Below are 21,834 nucleotides of genomic sequence, written 5' to 3'. Positions count from 1 at the left end.
GACTGGGAATTCTGGAGCTGCCTGGTGGGCAGCCCAGGGGAGCAGTGTCTGGCGCACTCTTCCAGAATGGGGAGACACAGATTCCGAGTAGGAAGGTGAACCCAGATCTCCCCTCCCAGGGCAGATCTGTGACCACCAGCAGCCTGACTGTTCTGGGCTGTTCCACTCTGTATAAATAATTGAAAATCCCAGGGCAAGCGGAGAGATTGACTCAGTAGCCCAGTGGACAGGGCACTCGGGTGGGATACCCAGCTTCAAGCCCCTCCTCCAATGAAGATATAATTCTTTATACAAAGTGGGACAGCTTCACCAGGAGAGACTGAGAGACACTCCCACCCGCCCCCCAGCCCTATTCTATGATGTTCAGAATGTCCTGGAATTGCACTTTGATGCAAACGTCGGAATCCCCTTTCTGCCACCAAGGGGCAGTAGAATTCCACGCCAAAGAGGCTGAGAACGGCAGCCTGTGCAGCAAGGCAGGCAGTTGCAGGGGATCTCTTCCCTTAGCAGAGGTCCCCAAACTGTGGGGCGTGCCCTCTCTAGGGAGGCAGTTCCCAATCTGGAGCACCCCTCCCTAGGTGGGTGCAGAGGAAAGTTTTTGGGGGGATGCAGTGGGGGGAGACCCCGGGTACCCAGTCACCCAGGCCTGGGTTGGGATGGGCGGGGGCACAGACAGGGTAAGGGTGTATGTGACCCTGAAAGTTTAGGGACCACGGCCTTAGAGACAAGGTACCAACTCCTGGGCGCTGTGCTGTGCGAGGCAACGGAAGAAAAACATGAGCCAAGGAGCCCAACAGCATCACACCTCTGAGAACAAGAGCGGCTTCCCCCAGCATGCAACTCCTTGCACAGACCCAGCAGCGGCTGTTCGACCCACTGACTGTCACCTCCCCAGCATTGCCCCAACTGCCCCTCAAAGAGATTTTGTGTACCCGGTGACACCCAGCTACACCCTCCCTACCCCCAGAAACCCCGGGTACCCAGTGACACCAGGCTACACCCCGACTGCCCCCCAGAGACTCTGGGTACCCAGTGACATGCAGCTACACCCCGACTGCCCCCCAGAGACCTCGGGTACCCAGTGACACCCAGCTATACCCCGACTGCCCCCCAGAGACCCCAGGTACCCAGTGACACCCAGCTACACCCCAACTGCCCCCCAGAGACCCCAGGTATCCAGTGACACCCAGCTACACGCTGACTGCCCCCCAGAGACCCGGGGAACCAGTGACACCCAGCTACACCCCAACTGCCCCCCAGAGACCCTGGGTACCCAGTGATACCCAGCTACACCCCGACTGACCCCCAGAGACCCCAGGTACCCAGTGACACCCAGCTACACCCCAAATGCCCCCCAGAGACACCAGGTACCCAGTGACACCCAGCTACACCCCAACTGCCCCCCAGAGACCCTGGGTATGCAGTGACACCCAGCTACACCCTGACTGCCCCCCAGAGACCCTGGGTATGCAGTGACACCCAGCTACACCCCGACTGCCCCCCAGAGACCCTGGGTACCCAGTGATACCCAGCTACACCCCAACTGTCCCCCAGAGACCCCAGGTACCCAGTGACACCCAGCTACACCCCGACTGCCCCCTAGAGACCCCAGGTACCCAGTGACACCCAGCTACACCCCGACTGCCCCCCAGAGACCCCAGGTACCCAGTGACACCCAGCTATACCCTGACTGCCCCTCAGAAACCTCAGGTACCCAGTGACACCCAGCTACACCCCGACTGCCCCCCAGAGACCCCAGGTACCCAGTGACACCCAGCTACACCCCAACTGCCCCCCAGAGACCCCGGGTAACCAGTGACACCCAGCTACACCCCAACTGTTCCCCAGAGACCCCGGGTACCCAGGGACACCCAGCTACACCCCAACTGCCCCCCAGAGACCCCAGGTACCCAGTGACACCCAGCTACACCCCAACTGCCCCCCAGAGACCCCAGGTATCCAGTGACACCCAGCTACACTCCAACTGCCCCCCAGAGACCCCGGGTAACCAGTGACACCCAGCTACACCCTGACTGCCCCCCAGAGACCCTGGGTATGCAGTGACACCCAGCTACACCCTGACTGCCCCCCAGAGACCCTGGGTACCCAGTGACACCCAGCTACATCCTCCCTGTCCCCAGAGACCCTAGGTACCCAGTGACACCCAGCTACACCCCGACTGCCCCCCAGAGACCCCAGGTACCCAGTGACACCCAGCTACACCCCGACTGCCCCCCAGAGACCCCGGGTAACCAGTGACACCCAGCTACACCCCGACTGCCCCCCAGAGACCCTGGGTACCCAGTGATACCCAGCTATACCCCAGCTGCCCCCCGGAGACCCCAGGTACCCAGTGACACCCAGCTATACCCTGACTGCCCCTCAGAAACCCCAGGTACCCAGTGACACCCAGCTACACCCGCCCTGTCCCCAGAGACCCCAGGTACCCAGTGACACCCAGCTATACCCTGACTGCCTCTCAGAAACCCCAGGTACCCAGTGACACCCAGCTACACGCTGACTGCCCCCCAGAGACCCCAGGTACCCAGTGAAACCCAGCTACACCTGACTGCCCCCCAGAGACCCTGAGTATGCAGTGACACCCAGCTATACCCCGACTGTCCCCCAGAGACCCCGGGTACCCAGTGACACCCAGCTACACCCCAACTGCTCCCCAGAGACCCTGGGTATGCAGTGACACCCAGCTACACCCTGACTGCCCCCCAGAGACCCTGGGTACCCAGTGACACCCAGCTACATCCTCCCTGTCCCCAGAGACCCCAGGTACCCAGTGACACCCAGCTACACCCCGACTGCCCCCCAGAGACCCCGGGTAACCAGTGACACCCAGCTACACCCTGACTGCCCCCCAGAGACCCTGGATACCCAATGACACTCTTACCTGCTCAGTTTAAGGCAGCCCGCCCATACCCTACCAAGGGCTCAAGGCGTGACCCAATCAAGTTAGGCACCCCCACCCTTTCCCTTCCGAGGGATCAGGGTGTAAGGCTCCTTTCCTTACCCATGGGGCTCACTGGTCAATGTAAGTGCACGCCCTTTCCCTGGGGGCTCTATGGGTCTGCGGAACCTTTTCCCAGCAGCCTTACACAGGTCTAACCATCTATTTATTAGCAAAACACACAGAACACAAATACCAAGCTAATCTCTTATGCTCACCACTCCCAGTATACAGACAAATTTCACCCGCTGGCCAGTCAGGATTCATTCATCGGCGGGTTCCCGGTGATGCCTCTGCATGTCATGGCAGGGGTCAGAGTTCCAGCAGCGTGATGTTGAACTGCAGCTCGGAAACGGTTCCCGGTGAGCATTGTTTTTCATTTACATTAGGTAGGTAAAACTCGCTTCCTCCTTCAAATGTACTAACACTATCACATGATCCCCAACTCCTAAATAACAAACATGGCAACCAATTACGCACTGGCACCTACGTGTCCTCCTTCCTGCCCAAGCGCTTTACATTTTATCGTTCATGCCCCAATTGTAACTTAATTGTGACCTTCCCTGTCGGTGCAGATGGTCAGCATAAAACGCTGGTCAGAGCTTATCTTCCCATTTGTCGAGTCTCTTTCTGTATCCTCCCTAATTTCCCAGCATCATTACCACTGGGTGGGTATAACTCTCACAAGGGACACTCGTGAGCTGGGGGTGCTTTATCAGCAGCAGAACATGCCTTTTTTCAATTCTAGTGGTGAACTCCCTGAGTCTCACCCAAGGATGATTTAATATGGGGGGAGGGGTGGGATCGGTTGATGAGGTCTCAGGCCTACAACACCCAGCTATACCCTATCTGCCCCCTCAGAGATCCTGAGTACCCAGTGACACCCAGCTATACTCTGACTGTCCCCTGACACTCTTGGTAACCCAACTATACCCCAATTTCCCCCCCAGAGATCCTAGGTACCCACTGACATGCAGCTTTACCCCCAACTTAGCCTCAGAGACCCTGGGTACCCAGGATTACCCAGACTGCCCCCCAAGGATCTCTGGGTACCCAGCGACATCCAGAATTACTCCAACTGCACCCCTAGACACTCTGGATACTCAGTGACACCCAGCTATATCCTGACAGCCCTGCCCCAGAGACCCTGGGTACGCAGTGGCATCCAGCTATACCCCGACTGCTCCCACCCCCTATAAAGCTGGTGTGACACTCTGTACCCCAAAGCAACACCATGGCACCGCCATATTTACCACTGTCATATCATTATGATACATTTTGTACTTGTACATTTTGCCTTGTGAGGTATCATTTTAAAAGTCTGAATCTGTTGAACATTAATATCCTGTTGGAATGTATGCGCTGTCATTGTATGTGAAGTTATGAAGTTTTGCTGTGTGTATGTTACTGAAATATGTTGTAAAGTTGGAAACACCCACATCCAATCTTTCAGGTACAACAGTGGGGCAGCCGGAAACTGATAATGGTCCGTTAAGGGGAATATACACACTCATAAGTATTACCCCAGGAACCGCTCACAGAGAGCACCTACACAATGGAGGCTGTTTGACTCACCTCTTAGCAAAGGATCTTTCCAGCAAGTTGGAAGAAGCTATAACAGTGGGAAGTGACGTCATCCTTGGTCCTCACTCCCCACGCAGCTCAACACCTAGAAACACGACTAGAGAACAAAGACTGAACAACAGGGGAGGTGGTCCCAGGCTGAAGGGAATTTCCAGCCTGAGTTTGGAAGATCCTGTGACTTGCTTGTTGCAGTAGACAGAGAGAGCCTGAAGCATGAACCTGGTGCAAGCCCTGAGGCCTGAACAAATGTCAGCAAAAGTTATGCTACGACCAACAGTCAGGCCCTGTCAAAAGCAGATGCTTGCCTGGAAGTCAGTGACCAGTAAACAAACTCAGCACCAGTACTGTTGGCATTGCTACAACACACTTGTTAGAGGGCTTTCCCTTCACTCCCTCCCCTGGTTCTTGTCACGCGGCCAGAATGCAGAAAACCGGAAGTCCAAAGCACAGGCAATACGATGTTTATCGGGGTTAGTTTCCAGCAGGCATATGTATCCCATAACTCTGACACCGCAGACTCCCGGTTCCCACTGTTCCCTTCCCAGCTCTGACGCCACAGAGCATTTACACCATGTCCCTCTTCCCAGCTCTGACGCCGCAGAGCCTTTCCTATGGCCCTATTCCCCATTCTCACTTCCTTCTTCTTAGCAGGCCCAAATATACCTGCAATGCACACCCACAGTCCCACCCCTTGCCATTTATGGTCATGGTCTGTTTGGGGGGATCGTGGGTCTGGGGTCTTCATCCCACCCCTTTTGTGCCCCACGGGAAGGGGAAGGAGTGAGGTGGTGCTACAGTCAGGGACAGGCATTTCTTTGATCTTTTAGTGTTTTATACCTTCCCCCCATACCTCCCAACTGGTTGCTTGGCCTTGCCTTGGGAGAAAAGCCAGGCAGGTTCCAGTGGATACGCATATTTAAAAATGTTATTAAAGCTAATGTTAAAAAAATTATCGAATACAAAGGTTGGGAAAAGAGCTTCTGCACATCTGGGTAGAGTGCTTAGATTATCCACAAATACAAACTTTGTTTTTAAAGTCATAAGATACATATAGTGCATAATCAGCAATAACCCAAATGTAGGTGAATAGATTTAACAATACAGTTTAGATATTAGAATCCAAGTACTCGGGTGCATCACTCATGAAAAGTTGTACAGAGATTTGGTCATGGAAAGCAAAAAATATCAATGAGTGGAGATTGTCCTAACCCCATTGGCGAGGACTCAAACCTCGGCTAACTGCTCAGAAGGCAGCTAAGCTCACCACTATACCACCAATGCCTCTACCTGCCATCAGTCCCATATCTTTTCTCATTGTACTGAAAGCCCCCGTCTGGTTGTGAGAAATGCAACACACAGTGTCTTTGTTCATTGTTCTTCACACGTGTTAGTATAAGATATAAGAGTATCAAAAAATCAAACCCAAAATTCTACCCCAGGCTAACAAAGAAGCCTACATGCTAACACCACTGGATACATAAACACATTCCGGCAGGCCAGCACAAGAACACCCCAACCGAGCACGTGATAAAATGGTTTGACGAAAGTGGTGAATAGGGCTATTTTGTCTGAAATATCAGGAGTAAAAGTACAAGGGGAGGTAACAAATGTGTCCTAGAACACGTAAGGTAATACATACGTTGTTCATCCCAGATTGTTTGTCTCAGTCTATTAATGTTGGGATATCTTGCGTTAACCCTTTGCCTGGTCTAGGGGGCAGTGCAAAGTCCCGCCACTGACTGAGCTGGTTCATTGTCACGGGCATACATGTTGGTATACCTGTAACCTTTGTGCCAGGGCATTAACACCTTGCGTCGTCAGCAATAAACGTGACTGTTCTCAGTGGTGGCAGATGACAGAACAAGGAGCAATGGTCTCAAGTTGCAGTGGGGGAGGTCTAGGTTGGATATTAGGAAACACTATTTCACTAGGAGGGTGGTGAAGCACTGGAATGGGTTCCCTAGGGAGGTGGTGGAATCTCCTTCCTTAGAGGTTTTTAAGGTCAGGCTTGACAAAGCCCTGGCTGGGATGATTTAGTTGGGGTTGGTCCTGCCTTGAGCAGCGGGTTGGACTAGATACCTCCTGAGGTCTCTTCCAACCCTGATATTCTATGATTCTATGGTACAAGAACACACAGACCTCTTAAGTAAATACGTAAAGACATTCCAGAGCGGATGGTACAAGAATACATGGACCCCTCCTAAAGATAAGGATGGAATGACAGTATAATGGATGAAGATGTTTTGTTCGAACTATGAGGTACAAGGTAATAACATATTGACTCTGGCCATTGATTCACACAACCTTGAGAGAGAGAGAGACTGGCCATATTGACTTTTACCATTAGTCCACACAACCCCAAGACAAGGGGTGGTCGTAATGACACAACCACAGGGAAGTAATTACCCCACCCCAAGAAGGGACGAGGCACACTTCCCCCGCACACTGGGGTATTAGAATTCTTATCCCTTGAAGCTCTCGGTGACCTGATCTGGCGGTGGATGGGGTGTGATGCTGGCAGACCAGGTGCCAGCTCATGCCAATGTCACCATGTCTCAACGGAACACTGACAAATGCAGAGCTGGAATCAGTCCTGCTCACCTGTGTGATAGCATTGTTAAAATGGGTATTAGGATTATAAGACTGTGTTTAGTGTTTGGACTTTGGCTGCTTGTGAGTTGCTGCATGCATTAATCTCACTTATAACATCTGTAGTCCATATTGTAAAGTAATCTTTGAGCAATTGTATTGTGAGCTTCTGTGACTGTATAAATCACCAGACAGGAGAAAGACAAGAACTAGTGTAAAGTGCTGGTCTCCAACAGAAGGTGTTAACATCTTGCCCAACAGGGATGGTCCATCAACACCAGATGGACTATTGTCGAACACTAAAGAGGACAAAAGCTATTTGTTGTTTGCCCTTCCCTCACTGAAGATGTGTCATGCACGTGAATTCCTCCCATCAGCTATATTTGCAGCTGCGAGCACAAGTGAGGAAGGGGATAAAAACCCTTAATAAGGATGAACTGTATCTCTATACCGCTTGCATTCTGGGGGGCAAGGTGTCCTAGGCATAAGCAAGGAATACCCAGCTATTTAGCTTTTATTATCTTTCGAAACTTAAGATTGTAACTCATTTGTGTATCTATATTCACCCGCTTTAGCCTTGTAAATAAGTCTCATTTCCTTTTCCTATTAATAAATCTGTATATAGCTTATCATGGACTGGCTACAAGCATTGTCTCTGATGTGAGATCCAAGGTGCAATTGGCCTGGGGTAAGTGACTGGTCCTTTCGGACTGGGAGTAACCTGAATATTGCTGTGATTCTTGGTGTAAGGGACCATCTATCACAAAGGCAGGCTCACCCGGGTGGCAAGACAGAGCGGAGTACCCAAGGGGACTGTCTGTGACTCCATGTTACATGGAAGAGTTTACACTTGATAATTGGTTAGTGAAATCTAAGCATAGGACTCACAGCATATCCCAGATATAAAGAGTCCAAAGAGACCCTGCAAATGGGGAAAAACAAAGGTACTATTTACAACTATCAAGTATTTACCACTATATCTAACTCACGAGCTAGCTAACAACACTAACGTATTCAAGAGAACAGGGCACGCTACAGACTCCGTCTCAGGCCAAAGCGGAGACGGGAATGAGGGCCATTCAGCCACAGAGCCCTATATATCCTTGGATAGGGGAATGAAGATGAGTAGGGCCAGTGCCTAATTTGTAATGAAAGAGGTGCCAGGGCTGAAGCAATTGTTTTTACATTCACAACTGATATGGCAAACCCAGCGGTGCCGGGGCTATGAACTGCCAAGCCTAGAGGTGCTGGGGGGTCGGCCCTGGCAAGCCCGGGTCGGGGAATGAGGATGAGTGGGGCGTAGGTGTGGGCCAAGCCAGCATGGCTACCAAAAATCTCTGCTCAAAGGCACAGGGGTGCACGTGCACCGGAAGTGGAGCACACATCACTACTCAAAGAAAAAGCAGCTCTACCCAGATGGCCCTTGCGTGGATAGAGATGCTGGGTAACTAGTGACACCCAGCGCAGAGACTCAGCCGTGCCCAGGCTGCCCCTACTGCACAGCGACCCTGGGTACCCAGTGACACCCAGCCCTACCCAGAATGCCTCCCCGCAGAGACGCAGGTACCCAGTGAGAGCCCTGAGGCTGCTCTATCTTACACAGAGGCTCTTGCCTGGTCCTAGTGGCCTGAAAGGTGGCCTGAAACCCACTCCCCCAAGCGCTGGAACACAGGGAATGCACATCTGGCCTTGCTCCTTTAGGGCCCGCTCTTGGCAGGTGCTTGTTCTCACGCAGCATCGGGACCATGTCCCTGTAGTAAGTGCAGGCCCTGATAAAGGCCCAGTATGAGGCCTGAGGCCTGAACTAAAGTAATGGTCAAGACTTTGCTAACATAAAGCAAAGTTAAGCTGTGAGCCAGAGGTAGGCCCTGCTCACAGAAGCTGGCACGAAAAGGGCTGATGCTGCATAAACATATATTCACCTAGCATAAACACAGCACTAGAACACACTATACTGAAACATTCCATAGATAACAGGAGGACAGGCCGACCCATCCCAATGACAGGGGCAAAAGGGTAAAATGATGGATAGAGTTGTTTTGATCGAACCAACATGTACAAGGTGAGAGGCGGCACCTTAATACGTAGAGGGGTTGTACCGTGCTACGTAGAAAGGTTGCACCTCAATACGTCAGGTGTGATGTGTAACTTGTTTGTATCTGTGTATAAGAATGCATCCTTGGGGTGGTGTCTTTGTCCGGCCGAAGGGGGAGTGGAAAGTCCCGCCACTGAGCCGGGTCCATTGCCAAGAGGCACTCTCTCGCAGTACGCCCGGTAGACTAAGTAATCTACGGGGACCCTGCACGGGTGTCCGAGGTCGCAATAAACCTAGCCGACGTGGCTTTGCATCTTACTGGACTCTGTGGTAATTGGGGGTTCTCGTCGGGTCTGCTGTGTCAGCTATCTGCGCAGAGCTGGGGCAGCAAACAGAGGGAACACACGCACGCAGCCGAGTGATATCAACATTGGAGAGAGCAGAGCACCACACCGGTACAACTCTGACAACAGTCCCCTTGTTCAGTGAGACCCTCCATAGCCTCGGCAGAATGATGCTCAGAGACTCGGAGAACAATATAAAAACCAGCATTTAATTGAAACATCATTAAAACCAACTCGGTGGGTTATTATATAAATATAAAGTGCAACATTTCCAACAGCTCTATAAATTAATTTCAGTCGAGCAAGAGGTTTGCCTCCCGGTGCAAGTGCACGAAACTGTATTGCTCTGCACTGTCAGAGACAGCTCTGCTGAGGAAGTCAGCCCTCCAGGAGGGTTCTTTGGCTTGGCAAGTTTTATCCAGTCTCTCAGTGCATTCAAAAGAGGAGATCTCTGCTGGGAGGTGGGCACCCACCCTCTCCCCCCAACAGAGAGAAGGTGCTGTGCAAGGCTCACATTATCCAAGACGAAGGATTGGATCATTTGCAATCAAGTATCCTCAACCCATTTCCACAGCATATTTTAAAAATGAGCAGGGAGTGAATTACAGCAGGTTTTCAGGTGCAAAGAAGAATGGCTATTGGCTCTCAGAAGTGAGGCTGGGGCCTGGTGAACAATCACAATCCACCGTTCATATAATCTGGTCAGAATGATTCAGTATATTCGTCACTCTGGACCAGAGTAGATTTTTTGTGTCAATGAGGCTGACTTGATCAAGGAAAGATCCCTGGCCAAGAAAACGTTTAAACTCTTTTTTTTTTTTATCACTACAGCCCAAACTCTGCTTTTTTACATCAATCCAGTCCCACTGCATCAGCCATTAAACTCTGTGGCACGGTTCAGACAGGGTTCTAGATGGAGAGAAATCAAAGGAGAAACTGTGCAATTCATTTTTGCTGGTATGGTAGCAAAGGAACCAAATTCTCTGTGGGTTCTTGAGTGGCATTTTTCCCAGCAGAAAATTTGGACTGTCGTCTTTCCTTCTGTCCCCTGGAGCAGAAAGGGGGCAAAGTTGTGGATAAAAAGATCAGGCAACGTACTGAATTACCTGACATGAGCCCTGATCCTGCTTGATGGGAACAGGATTGGGCCCCATTGAAAAACAACAAAGCACTTGGCCCTAATTTACAGGGTAAATGGCCTCGTTCTGAAGCTCCCTGCCATGATTTCACACTGGAAAGCAAGAGGGACAAATCAATCATGTTCTTTTAAGACCGGGATTGGGGAGAGGCTGGGGGGGTTGGCAAAGTGGACATAACCTTCAAATGGCCCCAGTGTGAGGAACAAGGCCGCCTGGCTGCTCTCAGTGCGTCTGGAAAAGCAGAGTTTCACTCCTTTTTTTGCATCTTGCCCATCTTCACTTCTTTTTTTCGCATTCAAGGGTTCAACGCATTCATACGGGGATGGGGGCTTTAACCCGGGGAGGCTGAGGTGTCTGTACAGGTTGCAGAGGGGTGTCCTCTGACATCTTAGTGCAATATACATGAGGGATACTGTTTGGGTAGAGCACCCCCTTGGGGCTGTAAACAGAAACACACTGTGAGTCTATGTCCTTGGCCGCTCCGGAGGCGGAAGGTGCCTGCTAATGGCACAGCACCTCTGTCTCGAACTGCAGAAGCTGTCCCATGAAGCCAAAATTGGGCGAGATGACCCCGCGGCGCTGCTTGACGAAGTCGAAGGCTTCCTCCAGGCGCACCCGTTGGGTCTGGATCAGGTAGGCCAGGCAGATGGTGGCCGAGCGGGAGATGCCAGCCTGGCAGTGGACTAGCACTCGCCCACCGCTGCTCTTCACGGAATCTACGGGAGCAAGCAGAGAGGGTCATTGAGCGCTCCAGCAGGACCCCAGGGCTGAGAACATCCTGTCCTGAGGCACTGCACCCCCCTTGCCCTCAGAACCCTCCAATAAACCCTCGGGGCCTTGCCCTTTAAACCCAGACTCTCCCACTAATGTCTCTGGAGATCCCCCTTCCTCACAGCCAGGGGCCAAACGCTCCATGCAGCCTGCCCCACAGGGTGGCTCGTTGGAGATAGTTGGGCCAAGAGTCCCTAGATGTAAGTAGCTGAAGTCCAGGGCAGGACGGGCTCAGTGTAGGTCTCTTGGCCCCTAAACTCACTCTTCTCCTCCTTGCTGTGCACTGATCCCGCAGAGCTCGTGGGCCTGATTCTGCTCTCACTTACACCAGTGTAACCCCACTGTCACTGGGATTACTCCTGATTTGCTCCAGTGGCTGTGAGAGGGGAATCAGGCCCTGGCCTGTTTGGCTTCAAGGCATTGGCTAAGAGCCACTGCTTTCCCTGGGGCATTGGCCCTAGGGCAGGACATGAGGCCAGGAATGAGACTCTGCCAGGGCTGGAACCGTGCCACATGGCTGGACTGGATCCTGGCATACAAAAGTTCTCCCTCTGGAGCAAGGGCTGCGGGGTTTAATAGTGTGCCGTGCCCAGAGACTATAGGCCTATTCCAAACCCCACTGAAGTCAATGGAAAGGCTCCTGCTCCTTTCAATGAGCCTCGGCTAAGCCCTATGTGAAAGCCTCTATACTGGGGTGTCAGTAGGGCTGCAAGGGGGAATGGCTGTACTAATGACTAATCTCATGCTTACCAATAAAGCCAATGGCCTCCTGGAACCAGATGCTGATCTCGGCCATGTGGTTGTCCTCCACGGGGATGCTCTTGTAACGAAACTGCCCTTCAAAATGGTTGGGGCAGCTGGCGGAGACGTTGAGCACGGCCGTGATGCCCAAGGACTCCAGCACCTGCTTGTTGGAGGAGTGGTAGCAGCTGCCCAAGTAGAGGAATGGCAAGATTTCCACAGGGCCACCCTAGAAACAAGAAGAATAAAGACAACGTGAGACCTTCTTCCTCTGGGTTGATTTCACAGCTTTACACTCCCCTGGAGACATGCACCTAGTTCGCCCTGCAATCACGTGGAGCTGCATCTGTCTATGTACCCCTATGCCCCTCATCTCTGCTGGATTGGAGTGCTACTCCAGCAACGATATCAGGAGATTAGACAGATGGACAGATTAGATTAGTGCCTGGACCGATGACTTTTCTGGGAGTGAACTGACAATAGACCCTGCACTTGACCTTGGCCGAAAACCCAGATCAGTTAATGATTAATTTAATCTGCGAGCCCCACAAATCCTGCTGACAGATGTTCGGCCAGATATACGCTCAAGGACAGATCCTGATGCTGTTGGAGGCTTTGGCAAAACTGCCATTTTCTGAAATGGGATCAAGGACTGGCCCTCAAACAAAATGAATGACTAATCATTGAGGTACCCAATTCTGATCCCCTTACTCCAGCTGAGTAACACTTTCGCCCATGAATACTGACGTCAGCAGGCTCCTCAGCATTGAAGAGACCATTCAGGATGAGTAAGACTATCAGAATCGGGCCCTGTAATAGGCTCTGGGGTGTCTACATTTGGAATGGGGGGCAGGGTCAAGAGCAGCCTTCCAGCCCAAGTTTGTTGCATTGCTGATGAAGTCAGGAAAACTTACCTGATCGTAGAAAGGCGTGATGGACCTGGTGTTACTGTCGTCTTTGGAGTCTATCAGGGCTGGCAAGGAGGCCGGAGGAGGCGGTGGCTCAGAGCACAGTTCTGGAAAGCGGGTTTGGAAACCATCAAACCCCCCTGCAAAGAACATACCACGTTAATATCAGCAGCAGGTAGAGCATCACCGCTCAGCACATGCGCAGGGACAGGTGTGCCAGGGTTAGCTAACCAGGCACTGAAGCCGTTGGGAATAACAAGCAGAAAGGTCTTGGGCAGATGTGCCCATGGAGTGGGCCACCATTTGTGTGCTGAAAATGCATTTTAAAATGGGGTTTGCTACTGCAGCTTGTAATCTCAACCTGCCGGGAGAAGGGGGACCCGGGCCTCTCTCCAGGGCCTCCCAAGCTGGGGCAGGAGCCATGTACTAACCATGTACTAACCATATCTGCTTTAGCCCTTCTGTGTGTACTTTTCTAGCACTAAGGAGTAGTGTGAGCTGCTCAGTGTGTGTGACGGGCTGCAGGTGTGGTTCTGAATTTGTGTATTTGAACATGTGTGAGAGAGAGAGGCAGAGAAGATTTCTGGTTGTATGTGTGTGCATGAGTGGAAGTTGGTGCTGTGTGCCAGAGAGTTTGTGAGTGCCTGTAAGTTTGCAGGGTGCTAGTTAGTGTGTCATGATGTGCATGTGTGTGAGATTGTGTTTGTGTGACATTTCTTATGTGTGTGAAGTGGTGGTACTGATACTGTATAGGAGTGAGTTTGTGTGTGAGCCTGAGAGTGTGTGTGCTCTCCTGGTGCGGGGTGTTCTCCCAGGGTTAGTGGGGGTGCTCTCTTGGTGGGTGTGCGTGGGTGCATTCAGTGTTCTCTGAGGGGGGGGGTTGGTGAGGGTGCTCTCCTGGTGAGCGGTGTTCTTCCGGTGGGGGGAGGGATGCTGTCCTGGGGGGGGGTCGCCCCTGGGGGGATGCTGTCCTGAGGGAGGGACGCTCTCCTGGAGGGGTGCTGGGTGCCCACAGGCGAGTCCCTAGGGGAAGGTGCCTTTACCTCGGAGCAGGTAGATGAGGGTGGGTCTGGCTTTCGCCTCCAGCAGCAGGGAGTTGAGCAGCAGCCTGGCCAGGCTGTCGGCCCGCAGAGCCAGCACCGAGCCGCTGGCCTCGTCCAGCACCACCAGGCGGGACAGCTCGCCTCTGCGGAGCCGCCCCAGCAGCGCCCTGTCCGGGACGAGCCAGTCCAGGCTGACGCCGGCTCTGCCGCGGGATCTGCGGCGCAGCAGCCCGTTCCAGCGCACCGGGCGCGAGTCCAGCAGGTGAGCCTGGCAGAAGGCGAGGAAAGGCCGGCAGTCCAGCACCAGGGTGCGCCCGGCTTCCTCGGGCTCTCGGAGCAGCCTGGCGAGCTCCGCGCTCTCCAGCTGCTGCACTTCCTCCATCACCATGGCTGGGGCTAGGGCTGGGGGATGCGCCCACTAAAATCCCGGGGGGCAGCGCAGGGTCCGGAGCAGGGCGCACGGGGCACGGCCGGGCAGGGCGCGCAGCGCAGGGTCCGGAGCAGGGCGCACGGGGCACGGCCGGGCAGGGCGCGCAGCTCAGGGTCCGGAGCAGGGCGCACGAGTCTGGATGCGCGGGGCGATGGACTCTCCAGTGTCTCTGCCGCCTGCCCCGGCGCTGGCGTTTAAATACCCAGAGCAGGGGCCAGCACCGGGCAGCCATATAAGGGAGTGTGTGTCACTGAGGAACTCCTTTTTTGGGCAGCTTCCACTCACGTGCAGTGAGATCACAGGAGCTAAGGCCGTCCCACTGCGCGCGCGCGCGCGCGCGTGTGTGTGTGTGTGTGTGTTTGTGAGAGAGAGAGAGAGAGAGAGAGAGATTCTCTATCAGGGTGTGTATATTTGTGTGTGTGAGAGAGAGTGTGTGTATCTCTCAGGGTGTGTGTACGTATGTGTGTGTGCATGTCTATCTGTGTGAGTGTGAAACAGAGTGTGTATATTTGTGTGTGTGTATCAGGGTGTATGTATTTGTGTGTGTGTGTGTGTGTGTGTGTGTGTGTGTGTGTGTCTATCAGGGTGTGTGTGTGAATGTGTACCTATCAGGGTGTCAAATATCAGGGGGTAGCTGTGTTAGTCTGTATCCACAAAAACAACAAGGAGTCCGGTAGCACCTTAAAGACTAACAGATTTATTTGGGCATAAGCTTTCGTGGGTAAAAAACCCACTTCTTCAGATGCATCAGGGTATGTATATTTGTGAGTGTGTATCTCTCAGGGTATATGTATTTGTGTGTGTGCGGGTGGGTTTCTATCCATGCGTGTATATTTGTGTGTGTATGGATCTTGCGTGCATATGCCTGTGTGGGAGCGTGACAGTCTGTGTGTATCTCATTCTGTGTGTCTTTCTCTGCACACGCCTGTATCGCAATGTGAGTTGCGTTGTGTATTTTGCTTACAAGGATGGACATGAAGCTCCTGGCCCTATGTAAAGACAGCTCAGTAATCTCCCTGTCTGTGACTGGGGAAGCCAAGGAAAATCTCCCTCCCTTCCCGACGCTAACTAGTTCCCCCTCCAGACGATCATTTCTTGTATCTAAGCAGCCACCTCTTCCCGCAGCCTCTTCAACCCAGCACTTCCCTGGTTCTCAGTGGCTCTCCAAAGTCTCCCCAAATGCTCCCCTGGTTCTCAACAGCCCCCATGAATGCGCCGTCTCAGCCCCTTCCCAACCCAGACAACGTATTTCCCCTGGAACTCCTGCCCGCCCCCCACCTGGTTTCCTGTGGTTTCTATATATGGCGCTGCTCAACTGACTTTAGTCAGTGGCATGGGGACCTTGTGTGATTTCCTCCCACATGGGGCCCCCGGTCTCGGAATGTGAAATTGTGGGGGCAGAGTGACATGGGGGCGGGATATGAGGATCCTGTGATCTGGTCCCATTTTACAAAGGGGCTTTACCAGGTCTGCCATGGCTTTGACTCATCCTCTCCTCTCCCCCAGGCTGGCCTTTTCTGGCAGCAAGTCACGGGGCTGGGGGCAGGAGTCTCTGTGAAGAAAATCGGTATTGACACACCCCACCATGCCCAGGAAGCAGAGACAGCAGCAAGGCCTGGCTCTCTTCCAGCCCAGGGCTGTCCCTCCTGCTCACGGCCAGGGCTGAGGGGGATGAGCTGCGAGCAGAGGGCAGGAAGGAAACAGGAGTGTGGGTCACAGCCACACTGCAGCTCTGCGCTGAAGAGTGGAGCCTTCGCTGCCACTTCCTGGTGGGGGCGGTACAAACCGGTCTTCAGCTGTGGGGTCTGAGCTTGGGCAGGGCTTTGGTTCGGCCTTTAATCTAGCTCCGGCCCTGTGGAGCTAACAGTCAACCCTGCCACCTTAAAGTGCGGATGGATCCCCTTGTTTAGGCACTGGGCTGAGACTTGGTGTGAATTCCCCGCTCAGCCACAGACTTCTTTACTGACCCTGGGCACGTCTCTTTCCCACCTGTGCAGTGGGAGAAGGGATCCTTCCTTGGTCTGTGCAGCCCTTGGTGGCAGCTGGCAGGGACTGCCGTCTACTAGGCGTGGGTGCAGGACCCAGCCCAGTGGGGTCCTGATCTCCAGGGGCTACCAGAACACAAAGAATACTAGTGATCGGGCCAGGTAAAGACTGGGACTTCTACCTTGTTGCCTGCACACTTATCTGAAGCATCTTCCCCATTTCTCCACACTGCAAGCCCCATGGAGACTGGGGAGGCACCAGGCCATTTGGGATGAAGGGAACCAGCAGGATTGGGTCAGCCTTGCCTTCCACCAGCAGGGGTAGCTGCAGCCAACAATGAGCTCAGGGCTCCCGGGGTGGCTTCCAAGGAGCAGCAGCATGGGAAGTGGAGGGAGGAAGCACTGGTGGCCTTGGCTGCTCTCCAAGGCCGGCAGGTAAGGTGATGGCTACCTAGGAGAAGCCCCTGAGGAGCCCTGATCCACTGTAGATCCCGCCTCTGGTGTCTACTGCAGGAGATGCACCACCCACCTCCTCCCAAGTAAAGGGTTGAGAGGAGAAGTGACTCTAGCAGGGATGACTGGGGAGAAGGGGGGGCGGTAAGGAATTGCAGTGATGATGGAGACACACACACCCCCCAGCCAAGCAGGGCAGTCTCTCGCCAGCTGAGATGGATGCAACAAGTGTGGAGCAGAAAAGGAGGCCCGGCTCACCGCCACCATCACTTCCACTACAGGTCAGGGAAGTTCAGATGGGGATCTGGATCGGGGTGTTGTGGCCTACCCTGGTCTTCAGGTGGTGAGGATGACCAAGTAGCAGGAGTTTGCGACCTGCCCCCCCCCCAGGCCCTTCCCATTTTGGTAGATGGGAAGGGAGTCTTGGCTAGGTCACAGCTACCTGGGAGAGGGTTTAGCGAAGGCTGAGACCCCTGCTCTGGGCTGTCATGATACCCCTTGCATTGGGTGAGTGCCGAAGTCTGGCTGAGCCCGTGAACACGATCTCACATTTCCCACTGCACTGGGCATTCCACAATCTACAGGCCTGATTCGCCCACGGGGTCGGCTCTGCACTGACTGGCGTAGGAGCTGGCTCAGCCGCTGTGTGTGCAGCCCTGCTAAAGCCAGCATTGGAGGGAGCAGAGTTGGGCACCAGGGCCAAGAATACCAGGGCAAATGCCAATTTTCAGGGGAGAAATGCTCTGGCATCTTTGATATCCCCCCAGAGCAAGTGGGGCCTTGTTCTTTAAGGTCTCTGCTTCCAACCAGCACCCTGGGAGTCGTGGAAGGGAGCGCCCCTTTCCTGCCAGAGGAGGCAGAAGGGTGACCCTGGCCCTGCTGGCAGTTGAAGTGGAGTTTCGGGACTGCAAACCTGATGTGTATTCACTCATCCCCTCTGGAAGGACAGGAGCAGCCACAGGGCAGACTAGGATTAGGAGCTGAGCTCCCAGGCACCAGGACACGTGGCAGCAGGTTGGGTTTCTAAGGCCTGATTCAATGTCCATTGACTCCCATTGCCACCAAGGGTGGTGCACTCAGGTTAATCCAGGGGGCTGGACGACTATGGGGAGATCCGTCATTTCTCCAATCTCCAACTCACAGTCCCTGGGCACCAGTATGGGCTAAGCTGCCAGCTCCAGCCCCACGGCAGAAACTAGCTCCTTCTGTTCCCCACCCCAAGGCAAGACCTCCCCAGAGCTCTGACCCCTCATGTCCCAGCAGTGACTCTTCCTCCCCCCCACAGCCCACGAATTAACGTACCTCTCCCTGCACACACCAACCTCCTGTGTCCCCCTCATCTTCCTACCATCCCATCCCATCCCCAGAGCACTGCTCCATCCGCCACTGACTGCAGGATTGTAAAATGCAAATCACACCCCCCCACCCCCAATCTTTGCTGCCTATACACCCCAGTGTGATCCTCTGGCAGGTCTCCACCTCCTGGAGTTTCACTTCTTGGGGGAGGAAAGTCCCAGCCAGCCCGGGGGAAGGGGAACCCACAGAAGCTTCCCCCGCAGCAGTGACAGTCACTGGAACTACATGCCCTGTTTTCTGGTCATCTAGTGAGTGCTAATTATAGCAGGGAGCCATATATTTCTGGTGTCTTAACCGCTACAAAAGGGGAACGGCCAGGCTGATGGATCAGGATTTGTCTCTGTGTCCACCTGCTCTCAGCAACCCCTGTGTGAATCTGTGGTGTGTAGCGCCAAATCTGGCCCATAGTGGGGATCTGTGTCTGTCTGCTACCTTCAGAATCGCCGCACAGAGTCTAGGGGGCTAATGCCCTGAGTGGCTGCTGCCTGCCCCAGGCGCCTCTTGCTTCAATGTCCCAGTTACACTCTGGGTCCGGAGAGGCCAAGAGCCTCTTGCATTTAGCTACCATATGCGCCACAGGGGGCAGTGAAATCGGAGGCAGGTTCCTGACGCCTGGGACTCTGGTCTCCTGATTCCTTGATGGCTGGGGCAAGGGCCACAAGACTCACTAGTGAGCCGTACTGATGCTGGGGGCACAGCGTGGGTATCCACACGGCATGGACAAGGCTCCCAAGTGCTGTCCCACTCCGCGCAGGGGCGAAGACATCACCATGGTCTGCACCCACAGGCCCAGACACTGCTTAGGTGACACGGAGGGGCCAGATTCTGGCCATCTGTGGCCAGCACAGAATTCACTTGGTAGTAGAACTAACGCCCACACCAACAGCCTTCACCTTCCCAGCACAGAGGCCCTGCCGGGGAAGGAGGGAGGGAGCATGCCAAGGGCTGGACAGCAGTAGGGTGGAACTTGAGGACCTTAGCCCTGGGGTACCAGTTAGAGCAGCCCCTAGGCTGCTCTAACTCAAATCAGGGCAGAGCCACCACAGCATCAGAAAGTTGTAGCTAGTTTCCTAACAGACCCACTCCTCTGTACCAAGCAGACCTGAAATTTAGGAGTGAATAAAACCTCTCTCTTCCCATCTCCTCCAGCCCTTCTCTGTGCTTAGAAAGTGCATCATTCCTATGGGCGCTAGCTTGTGAAATGCGACATCTCCCCATAGTCCCTCCAGCTGCCCAGGTGGCCTGGGATGGAATTTGCTATCATATTAATTTCAGTCTCCTGAAACCAGTGGCTCAGCAGCCCAGGAGACTGAAGGGCTCTAGTTATCTCTCAGCGCGTGCAGGCCCCAGGACAGAGCAGAGGCAGCTTTCTCTGCATAATCACTCCCCATGGCCCGCGCAGTCACTGGCCGCTCTGCTGAGAGTGGCAGGCCGAGATGCATTGTCAGCAGTGCTGACCAGAGCCACCAGAGTCAAAAACTGGACACCCGGCAAGCCTAGTTAGCTGAGGTAGCTCTCAGGAGCTCCATCAGTGGGCTAGTGGAACAGCAGTGGGCCAGTGCTGCCCACTCACCGACAAACAGAGAGCCAGGCCCTGCCCCAAAGAGCTCATGCTCCAAGCAGAAGCCAAGAGACAGCAGCTGGGCACAGACGGACTGAGGAATGCAGGGAACTAGGAGCCAAGATAAGGCAGCCTGAGGAGCAGTGGGCTGAGCCCACCAGCTGCCTACCTGTTAATGTTGCTGGGCATCGTGCTGGCAAATACCAGGCACAGCCACCTTGCCACAGAATAACAGGGGCCACATTTCAGTAGCCAAATAGCCGACGTTTTAAGAGCGTAAAGATACTGGGCGTCGGCGGCTCCCACTGACTCCAGTGGCCTTTTGTCAGTAAGAAGGTCTCTGGCCTGCCCCAGGTTTCACACCTTCCTTTCCACAAGGGACACGGGTGACGTAGGCTGGCTTTGAGCACAGGGGCTAGCGGCTGACGCAGCTGTGGGCATTCGGATAAATATGGTGCCAGAAAGTGGAAGGAAGCAACCGATAGTAGGGAGTCAGGGAAAGCCCCTTTCTCTCAGCTGTGAGAATGAACTGTTCCCTCGCAGGGCGGGACTGGGTCAGTGGGGACCACAACCTAGGCTGGCCTGCCCACGGGAATCCATTCTGGTCTGCTGGGCATCGGGGCATGTGTGTGCTGCTGGAGGCACGGAGAGAGTCAGCAGAGAAATGACACTCACTTTTTATCCACCCTGAAGCCCCCTAGCCCCAGAGGAGGTGGCGCACAGGCAGGGATAGCTGCCCCGCATACGGTCTCCCTCCTCTATCCTGAGCGAGAGGGACCTCCCTAGGCATGAGGGGAGTTCAGACCCCATGGCCTACTCAGACCTTGAACATGTCTTTTCAACAGTGCCCATCAGCTTGGGCTGGATTCAAACCATCGTCAAGGGGAGAACAGCTCTGTGGCCTAGTCTCAATGTCCTAGGCCGGCTAGTCACCCAGGAAGACAGAGTTAGTGGAAGATCCATTCTGGAGCCACTCCATGCACCTGATAGAAACACAAACCCCAGGTGAAGTGTGCAGTTCCCAGAATGAACATGACTTGTGCAAGCGCAGGCTGGAAATGATAATGACAGTGTCCGTGAAAAATATCACCCTGAGATAATTGCTTTTCACATTAGCAAATAGTGCTGCAGTTAATTGCAGAAACTGGCATGAGCTAATAATGGAACGAGCTTGCTGGGGACTGCACCTTCTCTGGGTAATCACAGCTAGTATGCAGGGTTATCACCTTTGCTGAGCTGCTGCTGCTGCCCAGGCTTGGCCAATGCTGATGGAATGGCCATTCCACTGCATGAAATACAGACACAACATCGCTGGGAGGTGGACAAATGTGTTTGCTCAATGCACCTCACACTTCCTGGTGCAGAGAAGAAACCCATTCCTGGGATGCACCTGCTCTACCCAGATGCACTCGGGAGGGGTGTTTGCATGACACAGCCAGTACGCCTGGCTGTGGTACAGAAGCACTTTACCTGGCTGTCTCTGGGGAGGATGTTGATATCTGGTTGCTGCAGAAAAGCACCTGGCTATCCTGGTGCACCCAGGGGCAGTGTATGAGCATGTCATTAGCATTGTCTGAATTCCAATAGTGCCAAAGCAAGACTGTGGACCCATTATTTTTAGGATTAGTTCACGTTTATACAACGGTAACACCTACAGGCCAACCCTGCTGGGGCTCCATTGTGCCAGGTGCTGCACAGGCACAGAGTAAGAGATAGATCCTAGCCCAAAGAGACAAGGCAGACTGAGGTGGGAGAACAGAAATATTAGCCCCAATTTACAGCTGGGGAATGGCGGGTTGGAGAGAGAGGGGCCAGATGTTCAAAGAGCTCAGCTCCCTTGATGCCTGGCCAGGGCTGGCTTAACCTTTTGTGGGCCCGACCCCAAACATATGTGTGGGCCCCCCCCCCACTCCTGGGGAACGATTGTAAAAGACAG

General features: G+C 53.7%; 1 protein-coding gene across 1 annotated transcript; it reads right to left on the bottom strand.

Annotated features, from left to right (window-relative positions):
• Positions 1–9,699: 9,699 nt before the first annotated feature.
• Positions 9,700–14,694, bottom strand: DUSP2 (dual specificity phosphatase 2). The gene is made up of 4 exons (XM_039521545.1): positions 14,114–14,694; positions 13,077–13,210; positions 12,172–12,391; positions 9,700–11,366 (listed from the first exon to the last, which is right to left on the bottom strand). The coding sequence occupies exons 1-4, from the start codon at positions 14,499–14,501 to the stop codon at positions 11,152–11,154; spliced, it is 957 nt and encodes a 318-aa protein (XP_039377479.1). The 5' UTR covers positions 14,502–14,694; the 3' UTR covers positions 9,700–11,151.
• Between the last annotated feature and the right edge of the window lie 7,140 nt (positions 14,695–21,834).

This window comes from Mauremys reevesii, linkage group 2, assembly GCF_016161935.1.
Source record: "Mauremys reevesii isolate NIE-2019 linkage group 2, ASM1616193v1, whole genome shotgun sequence".
Classification (NCBI taxonomy): domain Eukaryota; kingdom Metazoa; phylum Chordata; order Testudines; family Geoemydidae; genus Mauremys; species Mauremys reevesii.
The sequence above is the reverse complement of the archived record's forward strand: the minus strand, read 5'-3'. Positions and strand labels throughout refer to the sequence as shown.